At 37.2% G+C, this 23,938-nt stretch overlaps 1 protein-coding gene and 1 long non-coding RNA gene across 7 annotated transcripts in view; both read left to right on the top strand.

Moving 5' to 3' along the window:
- The window catches only part of LOC133272236 (uncharacterized), a 346,583-nt gene that overhangs the window by 258,891 nt on the left and 63,754 nt on the right, over nucleotides 1-23,938 (top strand). The gene's annotated exons all lie outside the window — the stretch shown is intronic.
- IDE (insulin degrading enzyme) overlaps nucleotides 1-23,938 on the top strand; it is an 80,524-nt gene that overhangs the window by 17,165 nt on the left and 39,421 nt on the right. For all 6 annotated transcript variants that reach the window (XM_061459134.1, XM_061459131.1, XM_061459132.1 and 3 more), the window contains exons 3-11: nucleotides 821-1,028; nucleotides 2,168-2,337; nucleotides 5,651-5,773; nucleotides 10,601-10,713; nucleotides 11,126-11,288; nucleotides 11,874-11,966; nucleotides 12,500-12,591; nucleotides 14,146-14,226; nucleotides 18,503-18,606. In XM_061459134.1, the coding sequence (XP_061315118.1) occupies nucleotides 821-1,028; nucleotides 2,168-2,337; nucleotides 5,651-5,773; nucleotides 10,601-10,713; nucleotides 11,126-11,288; nucleotides 11,874-11,966; nucleotides 12,500-12,591; nucleotides 14,146-14,226; nucleotides 18,503-18,606 (1,147 nt within the window). The remainder of the gene's footprint in view (nucleotides 1-820; nucleotides 1,029-2,167; nucleotides 2,338-5,650; nucleotides 5,774-10,600; nucleotides 10,714-11,125; nucleotides 11,289-11,873; nucleotides 11,967-12,499; nucleotides 12,592-14,145; nucleotides 14,227-18,502; nucleotides 18,607-23,938) is intronic.

Below are 23,938 nucleotides of genomic sequence, written 5' to 3'. Positions count from 1 at the left end.
GATGGGCGCACACATTACATAAGGATCCTCTTGCTGTGTTTGTAGTTGGGAATTCTGGCCGTTGGTGTTTGGACAGAAATAGTAGAGCAGCTTTGAAAATTTCTGGCCTTTTTTATTATGGAAATAGCTGTCACAAGTCATTATCTCACTCAGAGGATGCCAAATGTGATTTTGTTAGGTGCTGTGACAGTAATAGCCAACTGCAGCATCCAGTTCCTGCACATGTACTGAAGGAGATGTATCTGTTGCCTTCATTTCTCCCATTGCACATCATTGCATACTCCAAAGCAGGTCACTCTAACTTCCACATTTCTGGCTTCCATTCTTGCACATCATTATTGTCTCTTAATCCATCCGCCTTCATAATTACTAGTGGGTCATCAGTAGCTGCTTGCGTTCAGGCAATTACAGGTTATCAGTCATCCTATAAACCACAGGATAAATACCTCCTTAATTGTGGTTGGCAATTGCTGCCCTTTACACAGTGCAATTATTAAAGTCAAGGTATAGAAGTCAGAACACTGATCTGCCAGCTCTTTACCGATTATATGAGTCATAGACTTCAACGAAAAAATTGCCTTTGTAAGGCAGTACAGACTGATTTGGAGAGGCAATTTGAGACACTAATTGGTTCAGTTACTAAGTCTTTATTTTATTTTTAAGATTGAATTTAGTTGACTGTAGCTGCTCAAGTGTCTGCTTACATTTACAGAATTGGTATAATTGCCTGAGGCAACACACTGTAATATAAAGCACTTTAAAAGACTTAACAATTTAATACTATTTTCTGAATGGTTACATGGAATTTTTCATCCTGCAGGATCTTTGTCTGATCCCCCCAACATTGCTGGGCTTAGTCACTTTTGTGAGCATATGTTGTTTCTGGGAACCAAGAAGTATCCAAAAGAGAATGAGTATAGCCAATTTCTTAGTGAGCATGCCGGGAGCTCAAATGCTTTCACAAGTGGAGAACATACCAACTATTACTTTGATGTATCACATGAACATCTGGAAGGTGCACTAGACAGGTAAATAGATTTTTGTGATATGGGTGCACTTTGAAATTGTGTAAAAGTTTGTGGGTTTTTTTTGTTTGTTATAATATTAAATGTTTGAAGGTGCCATCTTTTGTTAAAACTGATACCAGGTATTTTTCAGTACAAAAGTTGCTCAGGTTTTTTCAGCTAGCAGAGTTCTTTGCTGAGGCAGTATTTTTGAAGTTCAAAGTTTGTGTTTACACTGAATGTTTCTGGAAATATTCATATTTCCGTCCATATGGGACACAGAATATGATTATGGGCTTCTGCATTGTGCAAATACTCTGATTGTATAATCAGGATCAAGCAAGCTTTTGCCCTTCTGCTCCACGGGAGGTTTCCAGCCTCCCTGAGCTCGCCTTAGGACACCTGTTACGCTTTGACAGGTGTACCGCCCCAGTCAAACTCCCCACCTGCTGCTGTCCCTGGGGAGGGTCATGCCCAGCACTCGCCGGCTGCTTGGTGCCAGAAGCAAGAGCCCCTCTTGGGGCTCTCCCTCCCACCTCACCGGGTAAGTGAAAAAACTATCAGAGTAGTGGTATTTCACCAACGGGCGGCTTGCCCCGCACTGCCGAGTGCGTGCCTGGCCTCCCACTTACAATCAAATACTATGCTTCCTGTAGGATTCTTATTTCATTGATAGCAAAAGAAGGATGAAGTCTAGAAATACATTAGGATGCCTTTAGTAAAGGGAACTCACTGAAATCTCTGCCTTTTGCGGGAGGGGACAGAAATTGAAAGATGTGTAGTCAGTGAGGTAAAGAGTGGTTTTTTTTTTCCCCTTTGGATTTTCCCTTAATGTCTGACTAGACTGACTTGATTTGTGAGATTAAAAGAGTCTCTTGCAGCTAAACTTCAAAACAGTAGAAATGTTCAGTGTATTAATTATGATGTAAGGTCCTTGATCGTCATAGTACCTTATATGATGAATATATTGTTGTCTGCATTTATAAATAAAGAAACTGAGAAATACAATTTGTGAATCAGTGTCAGAACTGTTACATAATTTATAACTTTTGCATTACAGAAATAATATATTAGTGTGCTTACAGGAGGTACATAAACTTCATAGTTTTCTGTTACTGTTTATGTACAGTACTTTTGCCTTTAATTTAAATTTTTCTGTTTAGATTTGCCCAGTTTTTCCTGTGCCCTTTGTTCGATGAAAGCTGCAAAGACAGGGAAGTGAATGCTGTTGATTCTGAGCATGAGAAGAACCTGATGAATGATGCCTGGAGGTTGTTCCAATTAGAGAAGGCTACTGGGAATCCCAATCATCCCTTCAGTAAATTTGGAACAGGTTTGTCAGAATATAATTGTCCATCCATTGGAGTTCTGTGTAACACACAGTAGCATTGTTTATATAAAATTGTTAAAGGCAGACTGAAACAATTGCCTTCATCCCCCTTTCTATACAAGTTTATTATGGTGCTTTATCATATTTTCCACATCGTAGACCAAACAGAGCTAGACAAAAACATAAGAAACAGAGTGATCCAAGACTTGCAGTACAGTGATGAAGCATCCTTTATCATTCTGATAATTACTGTAGTGAATGCTGTTTTCCTCTTACTGGATTTGTCATAATTTGGTACTGTTAAGTCTTTGTGCATAACAAAGTGAATGAACTGTGTTTAAATAGTTGTTAGTCACATGCTGGTTTTGCTAGCTAGTATTGCATTAGGACCACATGACAGTGTCTAGGTCAAGTTGCAAAGATGAGCAAGTTAATGTGAAAATATTAACTTGCTCAAAGATGAGCAAGTTAATGTGAAAATTTATATTCTTATAGTAAGAATATAAAACTCAAAATGTAAGAATAGTAAATATAAAACTCAAGTTTTATAGTAAGAATATGAAACTCAAGTTTTAAAGTAAGAATATAAAACTCAAGTTTTATAGTAAGAATATAAAACTCAAAGTAAGAATATAAAACTCAAAATCGTAAGCACAGAACACAACAGTAGTAGATGGACAGATAAAAAGGTCTTGGACAAATCCTGATCTTATGGTTGTAGGGTTTTTTCTGGCTTTATTATTCACAGAATGCTTAGTAACAATTTAAACACCCCAAAACCTCGATTTATAAAGCATTAAAGTAAGATGCTGTATTTATGGTCAAAACCACAAAAGTTAGATGTGTTGGCAGAAGTTTCAATTTTATTTTTTTTTAATCAAAGTTATTTTCTACATGAATTTGGTTTTGAAGCTGTCAAAGTGAGAGGGCTATTAATTCATGCACTGCACTGTTCGATCCTTGAGCATGAATGCATTTTGTGGCTGGGTTGGTTTGCTGAATGAATAGTTGATGAAAATATTTGGTACAGTAGGATGATGAAAGGGCAGATAATGGGCTTAAAGAGTTAGTTAGTTTCTTCCTCTGTCTCAAGAAAGAGTATTTTTGCACCTGTTGATGTAGGTCATAGTTGAGGAGCTGGTAGCCAGCTGCTGCAGGAGCGTGTTTGCTCTGTTCACCAAGAGAGACAGGCTGTCTGAAATGGGGAAACTGTAACTACATTCTCCAAAGAGGTGAATTTGAAAATGTGGGCAGGCAAACATCTAAAGTACATTCTGTAATCTCTGCTACAGAAGAGATTATTTAATTTTTCTATAGCACTCAGAAAATGGAAGTGAAAGTTGCAGAATGTTTTTCTGCAATTAAAGGTTTTATAGCTGATACAAGTGAAATGTTTTCACGGGGAGAATACCTGACGTGCTCAAATTCAATAGCAGTAGTCATACTCACCTCTTCTTACATTAGGCTCTGATTCTGAAATTAAATTATAGCGTGTAGCCTTCCTGTAGATTTGACTTTGCAGATGTAGAGCCCAGCTTTGATGTTTTTTATTTACTTAGAGATGACAGCTGTGGTAGGGTTTTCATGACAAGTGTGGGTGGCATCCTTCTTACTGTTCCCTTTTGTCTGGTTGAAATGTTAGTCTAGCAGAATATGAGAATGACTTCTTTTGAAGCTTCAGGTCACTCCTCGTAGCAGCCTGTTTTCCAGCAAACCTTCTATTACTCTTTGTCTGTCCAGAGAAACAAATTCAGCTTAATCTTCCAGTTTTCTTGTTAGGATGTGCATTTTGTCCCACATACCCTTCATCCATCTCCCTGAGTTGATGCCTATGATGGTAATTCTTCTCTGTCAGTACCTTCACCAGTGTTAAGTACTTTCCTAGGTATTTTGCATTGTCTAGAGTCCATTTTACATCTACAAGACTCTTGCCTCTTAATGCACTCCAGTATTGTAACAGTGCAGTTTCTGAGCTAAAGCTTTGGCTTATTTTTGTTGTATTTTATTCTGTTTGTATTTTGTTTCAACCTATGTGTTGATCCTGTGGGTAAGAAAACCTACGTTTCATTTGTCTGCAGATAGTGAGGAATACAGACAAAAATATTTTAAACATAATACCCTAATTATGCTTTTTAGGTGTAATTAAGAATCTTTGCTTTCACCATATATGTGATTTTTGAAAATTAAAGGAATGTATTGCTCTTCATGATGATTTGTTGACTGTTGCAATTCTAATTAGACTTGTATCTAATCACCAAACATCTGGACAATATACCTGTCATATATTATTTATGTAGCTCATTTTGCCTCATTGATTCGTATTCACTTACATTGTGATTGTAGGATTTGTGCACAGGGCATACATGCATGGCAGGCATGCTCTCTTGTCTTCTCACTCTTGCTGTTTTTTTCCTGTATGTACAAAAGTCAACTTTTCTGCTACACTTTCTTGCCTTATTTTTCTTCTGCATCCCTTGCTCTCTTCTGTACCTGGTCTGATTGTGGCTTAAGGGTTCACAAGAGTTAACAGAGTATTTGCACATCTGATCTGTAGATTCTGTTGACCATTTTGTGTGTCCACGTAGTAGTGAGAAGTGGAGTCAATTAAAATCCAGTGTAGACTCTGATTTTCTTCTTAACCTTTACTAAACATGAGTTCTGTTTTGATTATAAATGTGGAGTGTGTCCTTAGAATAAATCATTGAAATCTTGATGTAAAAATTGCACTAAATAACAGGAGAATAATTTAATGGAGAAAGTTTGGTATCTCCTGCTTTTGGGCTTATTCAGGAAGAGTTGTAGTTTTCTTCCTCTCTAGTCCTATTCCCCTACTGCAGCAACAGCTTAGCTGTTTTTGAAGCAGAACAGTCAGAATTTATAATTACTATTTGTAAATTAGTAAATATATATTTAATATAACTTGTGTCACACAATGCTACAAGTAATTTCACACAGTGATTCCTGTGATAGGAGTATGTATATTGGAGCAAAAACCTGCTGTAAATGTACTAAATTAAAAACCTCTGAAGTAGAGCCTGGCCTTACATGCTTTTAAGTAACCCATTTAAATTAAAACGATTAATTTGGGAGACTAAACCGTCTTTGGTTCTTTAGGAATGTGCAGATTGAGAGTGGAAGTATTTATTGTCTCTGATATGCTGAGACAGCACTGATCCAATTTACTTATTATACATGGTTTGTTGTTGTTTGTTTTTCAAATTACTATCCATCTGTAGGAAAGCAGACTTACTAATTTATATTTTTCATTTTTAAATTCATAAACATCAAATGTAGTTAACTTCTTTTTAAATTACAGGGAACAAACTCACTCTGGAAACTAGACCAACCAAAGAAGGAATAGATGTAAGACAAGAGCTATTGAAGTTCCATTCTACTTATTATTCATCAAATTTAATGGCTATTTGTGTCTTAGGAAGAGGTGAGTTTTATTCTGCTGGTTGAGTAAGACTTTACGTGTATTTATGTTTGAAGAAAATATAAGCAAATGTAAGTGTTGGAAAACCTACAGAAGGGAAGAAAGTAAAACTTGTACAGGCTGACCAAACGTAATTTTATGTTTAGTGAAGTAACTTGCAATGTATGAATTTTCATGTTTGTAAGTGTACTGCAGGAAACATGAACTGAAAATTTTAAATCTATTATCGAGTCACCAGTTCCTGTCTTTGTATGTTTGTCTTGTGAAGACTGGCACCTGTCTGGTTTCTGATGTTGAGAGGGCTTTCCATACTGTTTTCATATTTTAGACTTATATTTCCACTACAAAATTTTCTGTATTATCAAAGGATAAATCTGACCTAACGTTCAGATAAAAAGGCTTTACTTCAGTTTACTTTTTACAGTTGCCCAAAGAAGTGGTAAATGCTCCATCTCTGGCAGTGTTCAAGGCCAGGTTGGACAGGGCCTTGGGCAATATGGTCTAGTGTGAGGCATACCTGCCCATGGCAGGGGGGTTGGAACTAGATAATCCTAAGGTCCTTTCCAACCCAAGCCATTCTGATTCTGCTTCTGAACTAACTTAACAGAGGTTCCAGCTGCTTAAAATTTTCCACAGTTGAGTTGATATTTTACATAGGCTTGCCAGAAGCTTAATAACAGTGTTGAAAAGTGTTTGCGTTTTGAAAATACGCTGTCAGACTAGTATTTGCATGGTGGTTTACAATAATGCTCGGATGATGAGTGTGAGTGAAGTAAAATTCATTAGCAAAGTGAAATCTGCCTTTACTACTCTCTGTTTACAGAATGCTGGGTATGAAGTTGATTAACAAAATGTACCTGTTTAATTTCAATCATAGCATATACCTGAATTGTTTTTTATTGTAGATTTTTGAGGTGTGCAGACACAGTGAGCATTCTGTTTGTTAACTGAATCCAAGTTTTGTGCATATACTCACTACAGATCAGTTCCAGGCTCCTTAATTCCTTTCAAATCTATTTATTATTACATCTCACCTGCTGTAACATCACACATTGATTTGACTATGGTGAAGGTTTTTTTTCACTGTTGCAAGCTATATGTTGCAAGCTGTTGTGCTATATGTATTTTTTATTTTTTTTAAAGGTGGGGTATCAGTCGTGTTACTGGTAGGTATGCAGGCAATACCAATAGGGCATAATGTATGTCGTGTTAAAAAACCTTTTGGTAGTAGTGGAAATCTTCAAGTAAACACAGTAATACCGATGAAGATAGCTTGTAAATATTTTTCAATATAGTGATTTTATTTTTATTGCTATTTAAAAGAGTGCTTCCCCCTTCTCAGGTTTTTCTTGTTTGTTTTATCTGAGCAAAATAAAAAAAGTTTCTATAAAAATATTTATTAATTGAAGGTAAGTAGATAGTGATCAGAGTTTAAAATAATTGAATTAAAATTCTCTTCCTCATTTAACAGTTCTGTTTTGAAGGTTTCAAGGCATCTTTTTTTCAACTAGTTGTTTACTGGACAGGCAATATTCCAGGACAGACAAGATTTGCATTTCAAATGTCAATAAAGTATAAAAAATAGTCTTAAAATCTGTTCCTTTCAAACATTTCTGCCGTTTGCACATATGTTTTTTTTAAATGCAAAATACAAAAATCATTAAACTCTTGAATTTAAGTGGTTTTACTAGTCATTTTTCACAGTCAAATTCTGTTTGTGTTGTCCTTGTAAATAGTTTAATATTTAGAAAAAATAGAGCCTTTGAAACAATCTTTGGGACTTTTCCTCTCAATCTCATAAAAGAATTTTTTGAAAGGTAACTTGGGTTGTTTGTCTGCCTATATACAAAATGCTGTACAACTGCCCTTATTTGTTGTATTTAGGTGGTTGTTACTGTAATAGTGAAGTGCTATTTGGACAAAAATTGCATGTTATTTTCCCTGAGAAGACACTGTTATTTGTTCAAGCAAGAGAGTTATGCAGTTACTTTCTGGAAGGCTTTATGTTCGTGACTGCTTTGGCTATTTGAGGGCTTGCCTCTAGCATCAAATTTGAAAATTTACAAGTATTTAAAAATTATTTTCAGGGAGCTTCACCCACAGAAAGCAAACTGTAGAAAACATACCTCATTAGCATTATTCCATAAATTCTTTGCTGAAATATGTCGCTATCAATGTAGCGGTACTGCTGATTAATACATAGATAGTTAGAAGTCCTGTAACAAAAATAGGTTGAGTTGCACACTGCAAGTCCCCCATGATCTGTCTCTCTTCACTCCTGGGCATTCTGAAATAAATGGATGTCTAAAGTTGTGCGCAGCCTATATAGTTCTCTTGTTTTCCCAGCACTATATATATATAATGTAAAACAAATAAAAATATACCAGTGTCAGTAAAAAGTGGTGGGGGAACCAAAATACAATTTCTGTAGCAAATAGTATTAGATATTCAAAAGCTTGCTAAAAGTTAAATAATGGAATTCAGTTACTTATTTTTAGCTATCAAAAGCAAAATTCACTGAGTAATCATAGAACAGCTTTAGCATGGCAGTTTACATACAGAATTCTAAGTGGAAACTTTTTCAGTAAGAAGCACCGTGGCAACTGGAAATCTGACCTAAAGAGAACCCTCACTGTTGTTGTAAAGCATAAATGAACATAGAATCATAAATAGTTAGGGCTGGAAAGGACCTTAAGATCATCTAGTTCCAGCCCCTCTGCCACGGTCAGGGACACCTCACACTAAACCGTGTTACCCGAGGCTCTGTCCAGCCTGGTTTTGAACACCACCAGGAACGGAGCATTCACAACTTCCTTGGGCAACCCATTCCAGTGCCTCACCTCCCTTAAAGAACTTCCTTATGTCCAATCTAAACTTCCCCTGTTTAAGTTTTAACCCATTACCCCTTGTCCTATCACTACAGTCCCTAATGAAGAGTCCCTCCCCAGCATCCTTATAGGCCCCCTTCAGATACTGGAAGGCTGCTATGAGGTCTCCACGCAGCCTTCTCTTCTCCAGGCTGAACAGCCCCAACTTTCTCAGCCTGTCTTCATAAGGGAGGTGCTCCAGTCCCCTGATCATCCTTGTGCCCTTCCTCTGGACTTGTTCCAACAGTTCCATGTCCTTTTTATGCTGAGGACACCAGAACTGCACACAATACTCCAAGTGTGGTCTCAGGAGAGCAGAGTAGAGGGGCAGGGTCACCTCCTTTGACCTGCTGATCACGCTCCTTTTGATGCAGCCTAGGGTATGGTTGGCTTTCTGGGCTGCGAGCGCACACTGCCAGGTCTTGTTCTCATTGATCAACACCCCCACGTCCTAACCTGCAGGGTGCTCTGAATCTCTTCTCTGCCCAACCTGTAGCTGTGCCTGGGATTGCTCCGACACAGGTGTAGGACCTTGCACTTGTTATGGTTAAACTTCATAAGGTTGCCATCAGCCCACCTCACAAGTGTATCAAGGTTCCTCTGGATGGCATTCCTTCCCTCCAGCTTATCAACTGAACCATGCGGCTTGGTGTCATAGGCAGACTTGCTGAGGGCGCACTCAATCCCACTGTCCATGTCAGCAATGAAGATGTTGAACAAGACCAGTCCCAACACCAGTCCCTGATGGACACCGCTCGTTACTGGTCTCCAGCTGGACATTGAGCCATTGACTACAACTCTTCGCGTGTGGCCATCCAGCCAGTTCTTTATCCACCGAGTGGTCCACCTATCAAATTGATGTCTCTCCAATTTAGAGACAAGGATGTCATGGGCGACAGTATCGAACTCACTGTATTTTGCAGGTGTGGATAAGAATAATGGTCTCTTAGTAGATGTACATGCCATTCAGAAAGCTTTATTGCACAGTGACTCACCTCAGTTTGCATTGTTTTTTGGGGGTTGTGTTTTACTTCTTAGGTTTTTTTTTTCTCTGAGCTGTTCTCTAAGTGCAGGAGCATACATGTGTTGGGTAGGAAAGATTCTGCCTTCTAAATCCAACTGGGATTCTAAATCGAACAAGGTGACTGTTTTTTTAAATTTTTCAAGGATTAAGGTACTTTGAGCAATCCAAGAAACGCCCACCCTTGAAAGGCGTGTGCTAAAAAATTTGACGAATGTGTCTTTCTTATTTTATTCTCACTTTGAGAAGGGCTCCAAAATGCATTTATTTAAGCAGATAGCTATTTTGAAGGCAGTGTTTCAACATAAATGGTACAGGTCAATTTAGGTGAATTCATGCAGAACATCAAATTCTGTCTGTCTGCAAATGGACTACCCGTTCTTTTTGGAGAGTAGGACTGGAAGTAGAGTGGATTTTAAAGTTGAAGTGCTTAAACAGGTCACAGATGTGTGTGAAATTTTACGGCACTGAGGACAGATGACCCTGGCTCACAGGGTACGTGAAGTACTGGAAGTGAACTGTGGCTGAAGAAAATCCAAGTTTTGGCAAAGGTGCTTTCACTCTGGAAAATTTGCAGCTGTGATACCATGTCTGTTAACCTTTTTGTGGAATATTTATATTTTGTAAATGTGCAATATCTGATGTGTCTTTTCTTTGGTCTCAGCTTAGCTTCGTCAGTAAAATTTAGATATGTTTTTTCTGGTTACTGGATTTATTTTAATCAGGGTTGAAGCCTTCCTTTAATAACCACGGTCCTTAAAGCATGTTATAGTTCAGAGTTCAAGTATTAAATATAGGTTTCCTTTTTGAAATTAATAATCATCATACCGTTAAAACTAGTTTTCTATAGAATTCATGTCTCCCCCAAAGAATATACAAAATTCAAATTTGCCAGACTCTTCAAATAATGATTATGCTTTTTCTAATGTTTCTGTATTCTAGAATCCTTGGATGAGCTGACTTGCTTAGTAGTAAAGTTATTTTCTGAAGTAGAGAATAAAAATGTTCCTATACCAGAGTTTCCTGAACATCCTTTCCAAGAAGAACACCTCCGGGTATGTACAGAGATATATCTTCTGTCAGGAGTGTATATCTTAAATGATGGTTTTTCATGTTTCAGTAGTGCACTGTGCACTTCATTACTTTCATATCAATGTCCCTGTTAAGTTCCATATTTATTTATTAATTTTCCACCTACCTTTCTTTCCATGCTGAGTACAGTGTTATGTAGTTTATAGTAAAGGTTGTATATTTGGTTGCAGCTGTAAGTAACTGAGATAATTCTTTTTTTGTGTTTGCATCATGAATGACTTAAGTATTGCCCTAAGTTTTACTTTCCAGATTTTGTTGATATGTTTGTAATAATGTATCTGTGCATGTGTGAAGGGAACATATGTGCTCCTGAGATGAATAAAATAATGAGAGTTCCCTTTTGTTTATGGATCTCCTTGTTTATTTCCCCCTCAGCAACTTTACAAAGTGGTACCCATTAAGGACATTAGAAATCTTTATGTCACATTTCCTATACCAGACCTTCAGAAGTACTATAAATCAAACCCTGGCCATTACCTTGGTCATCTGATTGGGCATGAAGGCCCGGGGAGTCTTTTATCAGAGCTTAAAGCCAAAGGTAAGGCCTTTGAAGGTAAAAAATTAAAAATTAGTTTATTACACATTTTTCTGAAGCTACAGTTCACTTAAAATTGACCTCCCTATGTTAGAGCTTCCAACTGTTTGAGTAGTTTGGGTTGTAAGTAGTTTTGCGCTGTATTTTTGTTCTGTTGTGGGTAAGAATAACTAACAGGCACTCTGACTACTGTAGCTATTATTTCTTGCACTCCTCTTTATCTGCCCTTGTCTAGAGGGTTATATGAACTTTGGCATAATGATCTTGGCCCTATTCTGTCACTGACTTAGAGAATACTGTCAGGTCCCTTAATGTCTGGAAAAGAAGAGTGTGTGTTTCCTAGTTTTCTTCATATTGCTGTTTGCAAATAGCAATAAATTAGCCAGTAATCAAGTTATCTTGAGTTTCTCATGTCACTCTGAGCAGAAAATCAGACAGGTCTGATGTTTAACTTGAATCATTGCTATAGGAGTTAAGGAAGAGGAGAACGTGTAAAGTAGTCAAAATGTAAAAAAGAAAAAGGAAGAAAATGTAGCCTATATTGTTACAGATTTCTTTATGTAATATGTTTTCTACTTTATTTCGTAGGATGGGTAAATACTCTTGTTGGAGGACAGAAGGAAGGTGCGAGAGGTTTCATGTTTTTCATCATTAATGTGGACTTAACAGAAGAAGGACTTTGTAAGTGAAGCACTATGTCGGCATTCCTTGTTATTCCTGATCTGATGGGTTTGTGTTTGTATCCAGAGAGACTAAATGTGTTTATAGCTTGAAAGCCAGTTCATTTTAATTAACTTGTTGTTACTCTGTGTTTAGATCTCTGAGTATGCTAGCACGCTTCATCTAACATAAGAAACCAACTTAGTTGAGGTTCTATTAAAATATTTCATTAAGTATTTTAAAGTAAATGGGTTGTAAAAGCTGTTAATACCTGTGTGTGCTACTTATTCATGCTAATTAGACCTGGGTTAAATTGTATTATACATCAGTATCTTAATGTAAGACATGTTTACTACAGTTTTCAGAATTAGCTGGGAACAAGTGCATGTCTGAGGAAAAAGTGTTTAACTTTGCCTAGTGGGATTGCATATGTACTTGAGTGTCTTGATGTGTTGGGGTGTAATTAAAAATATAAGATTGCATGTTTGTGTTCATCAGAATTCTTTCTTAGTGCAGAGCTGAGTGAATTACTAAGCAAGTCTTTTTCTTTCCAGTGCATGTTGAAGATATTATTTTGCACATGTTTCAGTACATTCAAAAGCTACGTACAGAAGGACCTCAGGAATGGGTTTTCCAAGAGTGCAAGGTAGAGTGATTGGTACTTGAAATACGTGTTTGTATTTTTAGAGTTTTGGATTATAAGTATTAAGAGATTCCTTGGCTGTGGAAATAATCTTTAATAATTGCATGGTAAAGTTTATTAATTTTAGAGGTGCAACATGACACAAATGACAAGTACATTCAGAACATACTGTCTTAATGTAGTTGTGGAATGCTCTTACAGAGCTGTGAGCTGATGTTTTAAAATAGCATAGTGGAGGTAGAGAAAGAAAAATCTTAATCTGTCCACAGGGACTCTACATAACCTTCCTTAGTTTTCACTGAAAGTGGAGAGGGAGAAACATTTGCTGTGGAGGGTAACACTGAACTGGAAATTCTGTTGTTCTACCCCTGTCTTCTTCCACATGTCAAATCATATAGTTGAGACTGTAAAGGCAGTAGGACATCGATCTGCTCTTTGTTCTTTCACCTTTTTGAGAGGTGAATTAAAACTTTTCATGGGGTACTTTGGCTGTACACTTCAGTCTTTGCAGAACTGTTCGTGTTTCTTTTGAGTCTGTGTGGTTCTGTGTGCGCAGAGCAAAACATGTAAAGTATCCTGTTACTACACTCCTCAATGACAGTGTGAAAGTGTCATTTTTACGTATAGACTTGTTATTTCACTACAAATACTTGGTTAAAGAGTTCTTGATCCATTTTAGCTTTATTTGGTGAAAACTGTTGAGTATGTTCCAAGCATAGGAAATTCTGCAGATGCCTTAACTTTTCTTGCATTTTGACACTGTATACCTGTAAAAGAAGTCTCATTACCCTCTGCTAAAAGTCCCAAAGGAATTTTTTCACTGCCATTGTAAGCAAATACAGGATTTTAAAGAGGCAGTTTCATCCTCCTGTCTCATCGCGGTGTTTTTCCCTTGCTCCTCTTGTAACAGTCCAGATATTCCTGAGGCTGTGAGGTGAGTCAGCAAGAGCTAGCAAAACAGTCAGAAAATAATCTTTTGAATTTATTTTCAGCTGAATTGTTGAATGAGTTTCACAGCATGGTTTCAGAGAAGGATGGACTGTCCTTTTCATTTGCTTTGTAGTCCTAGATCTCTTTAATTCACTCTTGCCATTGAATTCTAAGAATGATGTGTTCTGTGGCTAAGACAGCATAAAGAAATACAATTCTGTCTCTAAATGTACCTTTTGGTTGGCTGACAAAAGGAACAAAAAAGGAAGAGGGAAAGGCTTCATTAACATAACAACAGTAATTGCACTGGAACACTATGCATTGGTTGTATCAAAGTTGGTGTGTTTTCAAATTATTGGGAAATTTAAATATCTGAGCTTTGAGACAGATCTCTACTATGAACAGGACGTACAGGACTTGTGTAACACTTCACATTGTTTCTGAGTATTGTGCAACTTGAATATTAGTGAGAACTTTTGTGTTAGATACCTGTCTGATTACTATGAAGTGGCTACAACAAAACTCATTATTTTTTTTTACTTTATAAAAAGCAATTAAGTACCAATAATTATTCTTAAAATCATCCTTAATATACACTTTTCAACCATTTCCTACATTTTTTCCTAGGACCTAAATGCTGTGGCATTCAGGTTTAAAGATAAGGAGCGACCACGAGGTTATACATCAAAGCTTGGAGGAATGTTGCATGTAAGTGATTGTTTTTGGTGTTTGTTTACAATACAATAATCATCTAGTGCTATGTTTGATTATACTTTTAGTAAATGCAGGTGTTTGTAAAGGTCCCATATACTCCTGGAGCTTAGGAAGTCAATATTATGCTGCACAAATCTTAGTTTTGGCAGTCAATAAGTGAGATTTCCTTTCAGTCTCTACTATTTTATACTTCTGTGCTTGGTAGAACTGATTTTACAGTGACTGGAGTTGCCATTTGATCTGTTTCAGTGTTTCTTAAGACATATGTGCCATGTCATTCTGTGTCTACCTGATAGCTAAATATTCTCTAGGAAAATATTAGAAAACTAAGATTTTATCATCAGTACAAGCACTATGTTTCTAAATGTTTCTATAGTTAACAATGTTGAAATACTGCAGTAAGCATAAACATTCATTTTAAGAGGAAATTAGAAATGTTTGACTCTTACTAATGTGATCATGTACTGGTACGGAAAGAATCACGTAGCTTATACTTAATTTTTGTACTTCTTGCAAAATTCAGTTCCCTCATTTTGCACTAAAGGAAGATTTAGGCAGGGCTTTTTGTCTAGTTAAATTCTTACAACTTCTGTGCATTGCAGCCATTCTTCATTGCACAGCTAATGTCTACATCTTCTCAGAGGCATTTTTGCTTTCCTGGCCAAAATTCTTGTTAATGCTCCTACACCTTTGATTTGTGAAGTCTAAAATAACGATCTTAAACTTTGATATTGTCTTGCTGTTTACTAAAAAGCATTAGACAACTGTAATAATTTAAATGGGTATTTAAAGGAGCTCTGATTTGTCTCTTGCTTTTGTTGTGAAATACATAAAATCTCTTTAACAAATGGACTTCTGAAACAGTCTTTCAGTGGTCTGTATTTGTTGGATCATTCGCGATTACAATTGTTGTCTCCAAAAATGAGGCCAGGAAGTTGCCAGCAGTGTTCTAAAGAGCAGGGTATTGATTCAGGAGGGTTTTTTTTCACTGCCTTTTGTTTGCTGTGCTTTGCAGTATGAATGGTAATTCCGATTCTGCTGTTAGTTGCTTAAACACTAATGGAAAAAGAACTTTTCTAGTTCTCTTTATTGCCTCAAAATCATACTAAGTCTATACTTAGAATTAATTGAGCTAGAATTATTGTTTGGTGATTTCCCGCGCTTATGAATACTCACTGTTTTTTCATAACTTGGACAAGAACATCTGTGTAAGTTAGCATGAGTAAACGGAATGTCATAGGTTGTTACGTATTTACCAAAAAGCTTTACAAAACCTTTTTACTCGACAAAGCAGAAGTTCATCTTTAAAGCACTTTTGTGCTGGTCTAAGGAGTCGCCACAAAGGTCTTGCTGTCAAAATTATATTTCATATTTGTCATGTGTAGGCTTGATGCTTTCCAGGTAATTGTTCCCTGGTCTGCAGTGCTCTTTCTTTTGTTGTGTTTTGTCTCCTTAGTTGTGTAATTTTAAAAAATTTATTTCAATCTGATTGTCATATCTAGATGGTTTTAGTCTGTTTTGGTTTACTTACATTATGCTCTGACCTTGCTGAAAAGTAATCATAGAATAGTTGAGACTGGGCCTCTGGAGGTTATCTTGTCCAATCCTCTTGCTCATGCAATGCAGAAATAAAGTAACCAAAGAAAATTTATGTTCAATTCCACTTGGTGAGCAGACAGTGGCATTTGTCTGTAAAAGAAATAAAGTGTAGATTTCAGGTCTCTAAATCTCTATTGTCCTGATAATTTCAGATTAGAAGAGTGTTAGAAGAGATTATTTAACATCTCCCCTTCAAATTGCTCAGTCTGCTTAGCTGTTTATGCAGAATGTAGTTAAATGAGAATTCATCAGTGTACAATTAATCTTTTAGGATAGACCTTTCAAATTCTGGATCTTTAGCATTCGCATTTGAATTTTTTGTAACACAGGTTTGGTACATTGCCCTTGGTCTCCACACCTTCCCACAGCCCTTTCTCTTTTCCAAAATTTTCTGTGTGTTATACTGTGTTCTGGAAGTCATTCCACTGTAGTTGTTTGTATAATGTATGTAATTCAGAAAGCCATTTTATAATAATTCTGGTCAAAAGTACAACTGTATGGCAAACTGCAGGTACTCAGTGCTTAGGTCATCTAGTGGTTTTTCCATGCTAAACATTTATAGAATCATAGAATGGTTAGGGTTTGAAAGGACCTTAAGATCATCTAGTTCCAACCCCCCTGCCATGGGCAGGGACACCTCACAATAAACCATATCACCCAAGGCTTTGTCCAACCTGGTCTTGAACACTGCCAGGGATGGAGCATTCACAGCCTCCCTTGGCAACCTATTCCAGTGCCTCACCACCCTAACAGGAAAGAATTTCCTCGTTATATCCAATCTAAACTTCTCCTGTTTAAGTTTTAACCCATTACCCCTTGTCCTGTCACTACAGTCCCTAATGAAGAGTCCCTCTCCAGCATCCCTATAGGCCCCCTTCAGATACTGGAAGGCTGCCATGAGGTCTCCACGCAGCCTTCTCTTCTCCAGGCTGAACAGCCCCAACTTTCTCAGCCTGTCTTCATACGGGAGGTGCTCCATTCCCCTGGTCATCCTCATGGCCCTTCTCTGGCCTTGTTCCAACAGTTCCATGTCCTTTTTATGTTGAGGACACCAGAACTGCACACAGTTCTCGAGGTGAGGTCTCATGAGAGCAGAATAGAGGGGCAGGATCACCTCCTTCAACCTGCTGGTCACGCTCCTTTTGATGCAGCCCAGGATACAGTTGGCTTTCTGGGCTGCAAGCACACACTGAAGCCGGCTCATGTTCATTTTCCCATCGACCAGGACCCCCAAGTCCTTCTCCACAGGGCAGCTCTGAATCTGTTCTCTGCCCAACCTGTAACTGTGCTCCAACTCAGGTGTAGGACCTTGCACTTGGCATGGTTAAACTTCATGAGGTTGGCATCAGCCCACCTCACAAGCGTGTCAAGGTCCCTCTGGATGGCATTCCTTCCCTCCAGCATATCAACCGAATCACACAGATTGGGGTCATCGGCAAACTTGCTGAGGGCGCACTCAATCCCACTGCCCATGTCAGCGACGAAGATGTTGAAGACGAGTCCCAACACCGATCCCTGATGGACACCACTCGTTACTGGTCTCCAGCTGGGCATTGAGCCATTGACCACAACTCTGCGTGTGGCCATCCAGACAGTTCTTCATCCACCGAATGGTCCATCCATCAAATTGATGTTTCTCCAATTTAGAGACAAGGATGTTGTGTGGGACAGTGTAGAACGCTTTGCACAAGTCCAGGTAGATGACATCAGCTGCTCTACCCCTGTCCATCAGTTCCGTAGCCCCATCACAGAAGGCTACGAAATTGGTCAGGCAGGATTTCCCCTTAGTGAAGCCATGCTGGCTGTCACCAAGCACCTTGTTGATTTTCATGTGCCTTAGCATGCCTTCCAGGAGAATCTGCTCCAAGATTTTGCCAGGCACAGAGGTGAAACTGACTGATCTAATAAAGTTTTCCTATCAATTGTACTAAGAATTTTTGGAGGAACTAGGAACTGTTTTTTTTTTTCTTCAATTGTGACTTATTGCATGAGATTCGCAGTTTGATCCTAAAAAAACCCACTGGAATTATGTATGTCTAAATTTGTGTTATGCTGTCAGATAACTGAAATATACTTTCAATTACTGTAAACAAAATTTTGAATTCTTAGAGAATGCTAAAAAAACCCTTAGTGGTTTGTTGGTTTTGTTTTTGTGGTGGGTTTTGTTTTTTTATAATGGTGATGGGTTTTGTTTGTTTTGTTTGCAGTTTGGTTTATTGTTTTGTTTGTTCTGTTTTGGTTATGTTTCGTTTTTCTGAAATGCACTTTAATGAGTACTTTGTGTTTTGGTATCTTTGAAAATATCCTCCAGGGGTCAGCATTCGCTATGTTCTTTTTACTTCAGTTATTTCAAAACAGTGTTTAAAGGTGGGTGACTTCTTGTATTGGGACATAAGATTTTTCAAGAGAATGGTAATATGTTGTATATAAAATTACCTAATGGAGGAGAAATGATTGCGTAGTTTCACTACTTCTTCATCTTGTTTAGTTTTAAGAGAAAGATTTTAAGACATCTGTACACTTCTAACTTTAAATGACAATGCTAATACAGATCTTGTGACCAGAAACATATGCTTTTATTTCCTTTACAAAACAGTATTTCTTTCATGCTTAGTTTTTGTTTAATTTGTCTACATGCTTCTGGGCTTGTTTATATTTTTTTTTTTTTTAGTATTACCCTATAGAAGAAGTATTGGCTGCTGAATATTTGCTCGAAGAATTTAGACCTGATTTAATAGAGATGGTACTGGATAAATTGAGACCAGAAAATGTTCGGTAAGTTAAACTGCAATAACTGGTATTTTAAACCAAACATTATAAGAAAGCAGATGAACTAATGGAAACACAAGTCCTTAGGTGTTTCTTACAACTCCAAAGTAAATGTTGCTGAAAAAAAGCTTGTTCTATGTTAATGTCTCTGCTCCACATTGAAAATAAGCACTCTAATAAGAGTGCATGCAGCTCTTCCTGTTCAGACAGAAATGTCCTTTCAGTCCTTTCTATGCACCATGTCTTCCTCAGACTAGGAGGCAGATTGGAGGTAAGAAGGGAAGATTATGTCAGGCTTAGCAAGGATATACAATTGAGAGTCCTGAATCATGGAAATGGGGCAAACAGAAGAAACAAAGAGAAGAGGTTTGAGTCAAAGAGCCTGTGGTAGGACAGCAGCAGAACTGATGGGACCAAACCTGAAGGAGCTAAGCAGCAAAACTTCTGCAGGCTTAAATGCAGTAAAGCCTACAAAGGGCAAAGAAATGGAAGTTTACCTTCCTAGCTATGAAAATAATGTCTCTTGGGATATTTTAAAATATGAAATTAGTTCCTGTAACACAGAGTATTGTGTGAGAGACATTTTAGTAATTGTTTATTTAGAAAAAGAGGTGAATATTGGAAGAGAGAAGTCAGGTCATGCACTCAACTAAATATGTAAAATACTGAATAAGTGTTTCTTAATTGTTCTGTGCACTGAACCGGGCAGAGGTTGAGTAGAACAGTATGTAAATTGGTGTATGTATGTATTTGCATATATAATGTGGCACAGTCAATTACTAGAATGTTGCATGGGTAACAGTTCTACTAGTACTTTCTGGCCTGATTTTTTTTTTTTCCTGCCACTTGGTTCTTTTGATGTATCTTTTTTGTATATTGTAATATTAAATCAGTGGCATAGAGAGATTATTAAAATGGATGAAAACACAGAAACAAGCTCTTGCTTGTGATTCTGTATCAGTCTTGCTGTATCTGAAGACAGCGTGTTGTAAGCCAGGTATATGGTACAGAAAAATAATGATTTGGTGGTGTGTGTGTGTTTCTGACTGTGTTCCAAACTGAAGTATTCAGTCAGCGTCGGCTATAGAAAGACAGTGAGGCATGCATTCGTGTATTTCTGGAGTTTATATTTCAGCCTTCTGAAATTACTGTGAATTACTTAAAAGTTTGGGCACGAATCTTCACTGTGTTTGCATGGCAAGATCTGTTTGTATATTCATTTAATTTAAGATGCGTGTAACTTCATTTTCAAAAGATGGTATATTTCCAATACTGGATAAAGTGGATAAAAGTGGAACTGTATTTATAAATGTCATGGGGTTCTGGTGTTTCTGTGGGTATACAAGTAATGATAAAGTAAGTGAACCTGCCTATGTCAGTCACAGTAGTTTCCATAGTAATTAATGCCCTTTAAAGAAGAGCCTATATCCTTGTGTGTGGGTGTGCATCTCATGTGTAATGTGTGTGGGATACTGCAGCTGAAGCTTGAATATTTCCAGACCATATTTTGAACAAACACTACTTTAAAAAAATTTCCAGATTCTCTTTCCTTTTGTGTTAAATACGTCTATTTTGAATGCATTTTCATGTTGATCTACTCCCCAACTTCCTGGAAATTTGGTACAAGAGCTTACCTTTAACACAAAGACTGGTTTTAGTAACTAAAGAGAGAATATATAATTACTTCTTCTCTGAAGAAAGCCTAACCAAATTCCACATAAATTTGAGCTTGTAACTGGTTTTAGAATTGCTCACAAGAAATATGTAAACCATTGTTTTAATCCTGATTTTAATACTGATTTAGTAAACAAGCTACAGGTGCTTAATCAGATGTGATGTTTATTACAGCTTCACATAAAATGTGGCTCTTAACTTTGCAAGAAAACAGTCAATATTGACTTAGGGTAGAATACCTTTCATAATTAAATTTGGTCTTTGTTATTAGCCAGAGAACTTCCAAAGCATCTGCTTGCTTTTCAAAAATTGCTAGAGGAAATTAATATATGCCAATACATTCATACACTCTTTAAGGTTATCAGAAGCTGCTGGATGTCAGAGACCACTCATCAGGTTTCTGTTACTCCTGTTTCTGGCTTTGCCAGCCTTTTCACCCTCCCTTCCAGCTGGCAGTACTTGAGCATAAAGTAGCCATAATTAACCTTGTTCAAAAGTTACTAATGTGACAAAGGAAAGTGTAGAGAATGCAGGCAGAGGGAGAAAATTCAGGTCTACAGAATGTGGTCAGAAGCACAGGAATAGTGGTGACATGTTTTAGAAAAATTTAATATGTTACACACTGTGTTTTTTTTCAAATATGTAGTAGTTTCATAATGTTCTTTAGTTAATATAAGCCCGTATTTTCATTTGCAGTTGCAATCTTGCATTCCTCTTTGTCCTTGATTTAAAAAAAATGGGGTGAGGGGGAAGAGTAAGATGAGCAAGAATGTTATCAGAGAGAGAGAGAAAAAAAATATATGGAATTTAGCTGTTACTTGAAACATTAGTAACCAAAGAAAATAATTGTTTACTATCTTTATTTCTAGTAATTTTGTAGGGTTACATCAGTTTTCTCTCATTTGTCAAAGTGACTTGCTGGGAATATATTTAAGCTTGGTAGTTGTGGTTCAGTTTTAAATAAAAGGATTCCTTTCAAGATGGGACACATCTAGAGCAAATGCCAACTGAAGATGATCAGCTTTAGTATTTGAACTGGGAAGCATTGATCTTTCAGATAATGGAGATAGTGTTTTCATCTCAGCTTTTCAAATTTGTATATGACTTTTTAAGTAGCGAAGTGTAGTATGTTTAGACTGGAGAGGCATAGTGGTGGGGGTGTTTTGGAAGCTAAATTTGATAGAATAGGTATGCTTTTCTATACAGGAAAACTTCAAAAGAGTGATGGTGGTTTGGTGACTGGATAAAGCATATCATCAGAGAGGGATGATCATCTAGTAACTTCTGTGTACGTGGGTTTCCATGTATTCTTGGGCTTTAAATGTCTTGGGTCTCACCCTGCTTTCTTCTAGCTTTCTGTTACTGTGCTTTCTTTCTGGCTACTGGAAGAAATACATTGTGTTTAATCTTCCCTTAGGACTAACCACATTGCCTCTTCACTTTACCTGGCATAAAAAATAGATTATAATGATTATGTAGTTGTAAGCATTTGAATTAAGAAAGCTAAATATTGGGATATAAAGAGACTTTCAAAACTGGAATATATCTGGTTTTATGGGCTCTTCAGTGTATTGTTAAAGAAATTGTAGCTTCTTTTTGTTGCATAGATTTTAGTAGGGCTTAAAGATAGTAAGTATGAGCAGGTTAGTTTTCTGAAGCTTAAATAGGTACAGCTATGCCTACAGCTGTCCTGTTAAAGCTTAAGTATAAATACATGCAAACTAGAGAGGAACCAAAGACTGATTAAATGCAGTTTGAACAGTGGAATTCAACAAAGCACTGATATTCTAACATGGATGGAATGAGGCCTGGAGGAGGCCTGTAATGATGTAGCAGCAGGCATACTCTGAGTTTGAATGGTATATGGTCAGAGTAATGATACATGTATTGTTTATAATGTGTAGACTAAAACCACGCCAGTGTTTGCTATCGCCATAACAGCTATAAATTTACATCTTAGTTCTCTTTTTGTTCAGACTATTTATCTTCTCCAAAACTATAACAAAATAAACCCAAATAATCAAAATTTAAGATTGTGTCATGTTGCTTTTTCCTATTTCTCTAAGTGATACATTTTTTCAGTGTACACTCAGAAGTTGTGCTTCTGTGTAGCTTCTATGATAATAATTCAAGCTGTTTTTTCTCAGGTATAAAAGTCTTAAGTTCTTTCCATTTTAGTGGGAATTAAATGTTTATATTCAGGGCATCAGGTGTTTAAAGATCTGAACTAATCAGGCTTTTCTATTTTCATGTGACTAAAGCAAAATACTAGTATATAATACTGTATTACTTCTAGAAACATTTTAAGTACTTTGAATTAAAAGTAGAATGTAATGAACTAGGATTTTTTTTATCTTAAAATACTTCAGAGTGTAGTAAAATATAATGAGATATAATTTTAGAGTATCTTTTATTTTAAATTGCTGGCAAGGTAAAATATCTTGGGGGAACAAAACCCCTGGCAATATTAAATATTACTAAAAGTGTTATCATCCACAAGGATGATCAGGAGGCTGGAGCGCCTCCCGTATGAAGACAGGCTGAGAAAGTTGGGACTGTTCAGCCTGGAGAAGAGAAGGCTGCGTGGAGACCTCATAGCAGCCTTCCAGATAGCAGCCTTCCAGTATCTGAAGGGGGCCTATAAGGATGCTGGGGAAGGACTCTTCATTAGGGACTGTAGTGACAGGACAAGGGGTAACAGGTTAAAACTTAAACAGGGGAAGTTTAGATTGGATATAAGAAGGAAATTCTTTACTGTGAGGGTGGTGAGGCACTGGAGTGGGTTGCCTAAGGAAGCTGTGAATGCTCCATCCCTGGCAGTGTTCAAGGCCAGGTTGGACAGAGCCTTGGGTGAGATGGTTTATTGTGAGGTGTCCCTGCCCATGGCAGGGGGGTTGGAACTAGAAGATCTTAAGGTCCTTTCCAACCCTAACTATTCTATGATTCTGTGATTCCATGGTATGATACAAAGATTCAAGGCTCTCCTGAAAGAATGAGTTGAGATTATAAATGCTAATAAAAAGATCCCCTTGTGGTTTACTTTTTTTATTACATCTGTATCTATGTGCATCTAGCAATCCAGTAGGTTGTTTTCTTATTTTGTCTTTGAGCGAATTCTACAGACTAATAAAATACTGTGGACATGTGCTTTTAAGTATCTATATATGTTCTGGTTGCGCACCATTTACTGGTATTTATGTTCATACTCACTTTTCTATTATCCCTTTTAATGAAAGAGTTCATATGTGCCACATCATTCCAACTCTGCTGTTGTTATTTGTCTGTTTTGTTGGGGGGGGGGGGTGTCCCTTTTCTTTTGTTTTTCTTTTTATGCTTTGTGTAATTTGTTTCTTACAGTGGCCCCATGCCCCATCCATGGAAGTGTTCAAGGCCAGGTTGGACGGGGCTTTGAGCAGCCTGGTCTAGGGGTGGGTTTCCCTTCCCATGGCAGGAGAGTTGAAAATAGATGATTTTTAAGGTCCTTTCCAAGCCAAACCACAGTATGATTCAATGATTTTGAATTTTTCCTTTGTATAATGGTTTTATTTGTAATTGCTTATATATCTGTATGGGGGTAGCTGCATTCACAGTGAGAGGCTTTTGTTCAGTGTCTTTTTAAAAAGTTTAGCTTTTCAACTGTTATTTTCTTAACAAACTGTCTTTA

Source organism: Pezoporus flaviventris, unplaced genomic scaffold, assembly GCF_033815535.1.
Source record: "Pezoporus flaviventris isolate CSIRO_AGI_PZ_B2104156 unplaced genomic scaffold, CSIRO_AGI_Pfla_v1 ptg000029l, whole genome shotgun sequence".
NCBI lineage: Eukaryota > Metazoa > Chordata > Aves > Psittaciformes > Psittacidae > Pezoporus > Pezoporus flaviventris.
The sequence above is the reverse complement of the archived record's forward strand: the minus strand, read 5'-3'. Positions and strand labels throughout refer to the sequence as shown.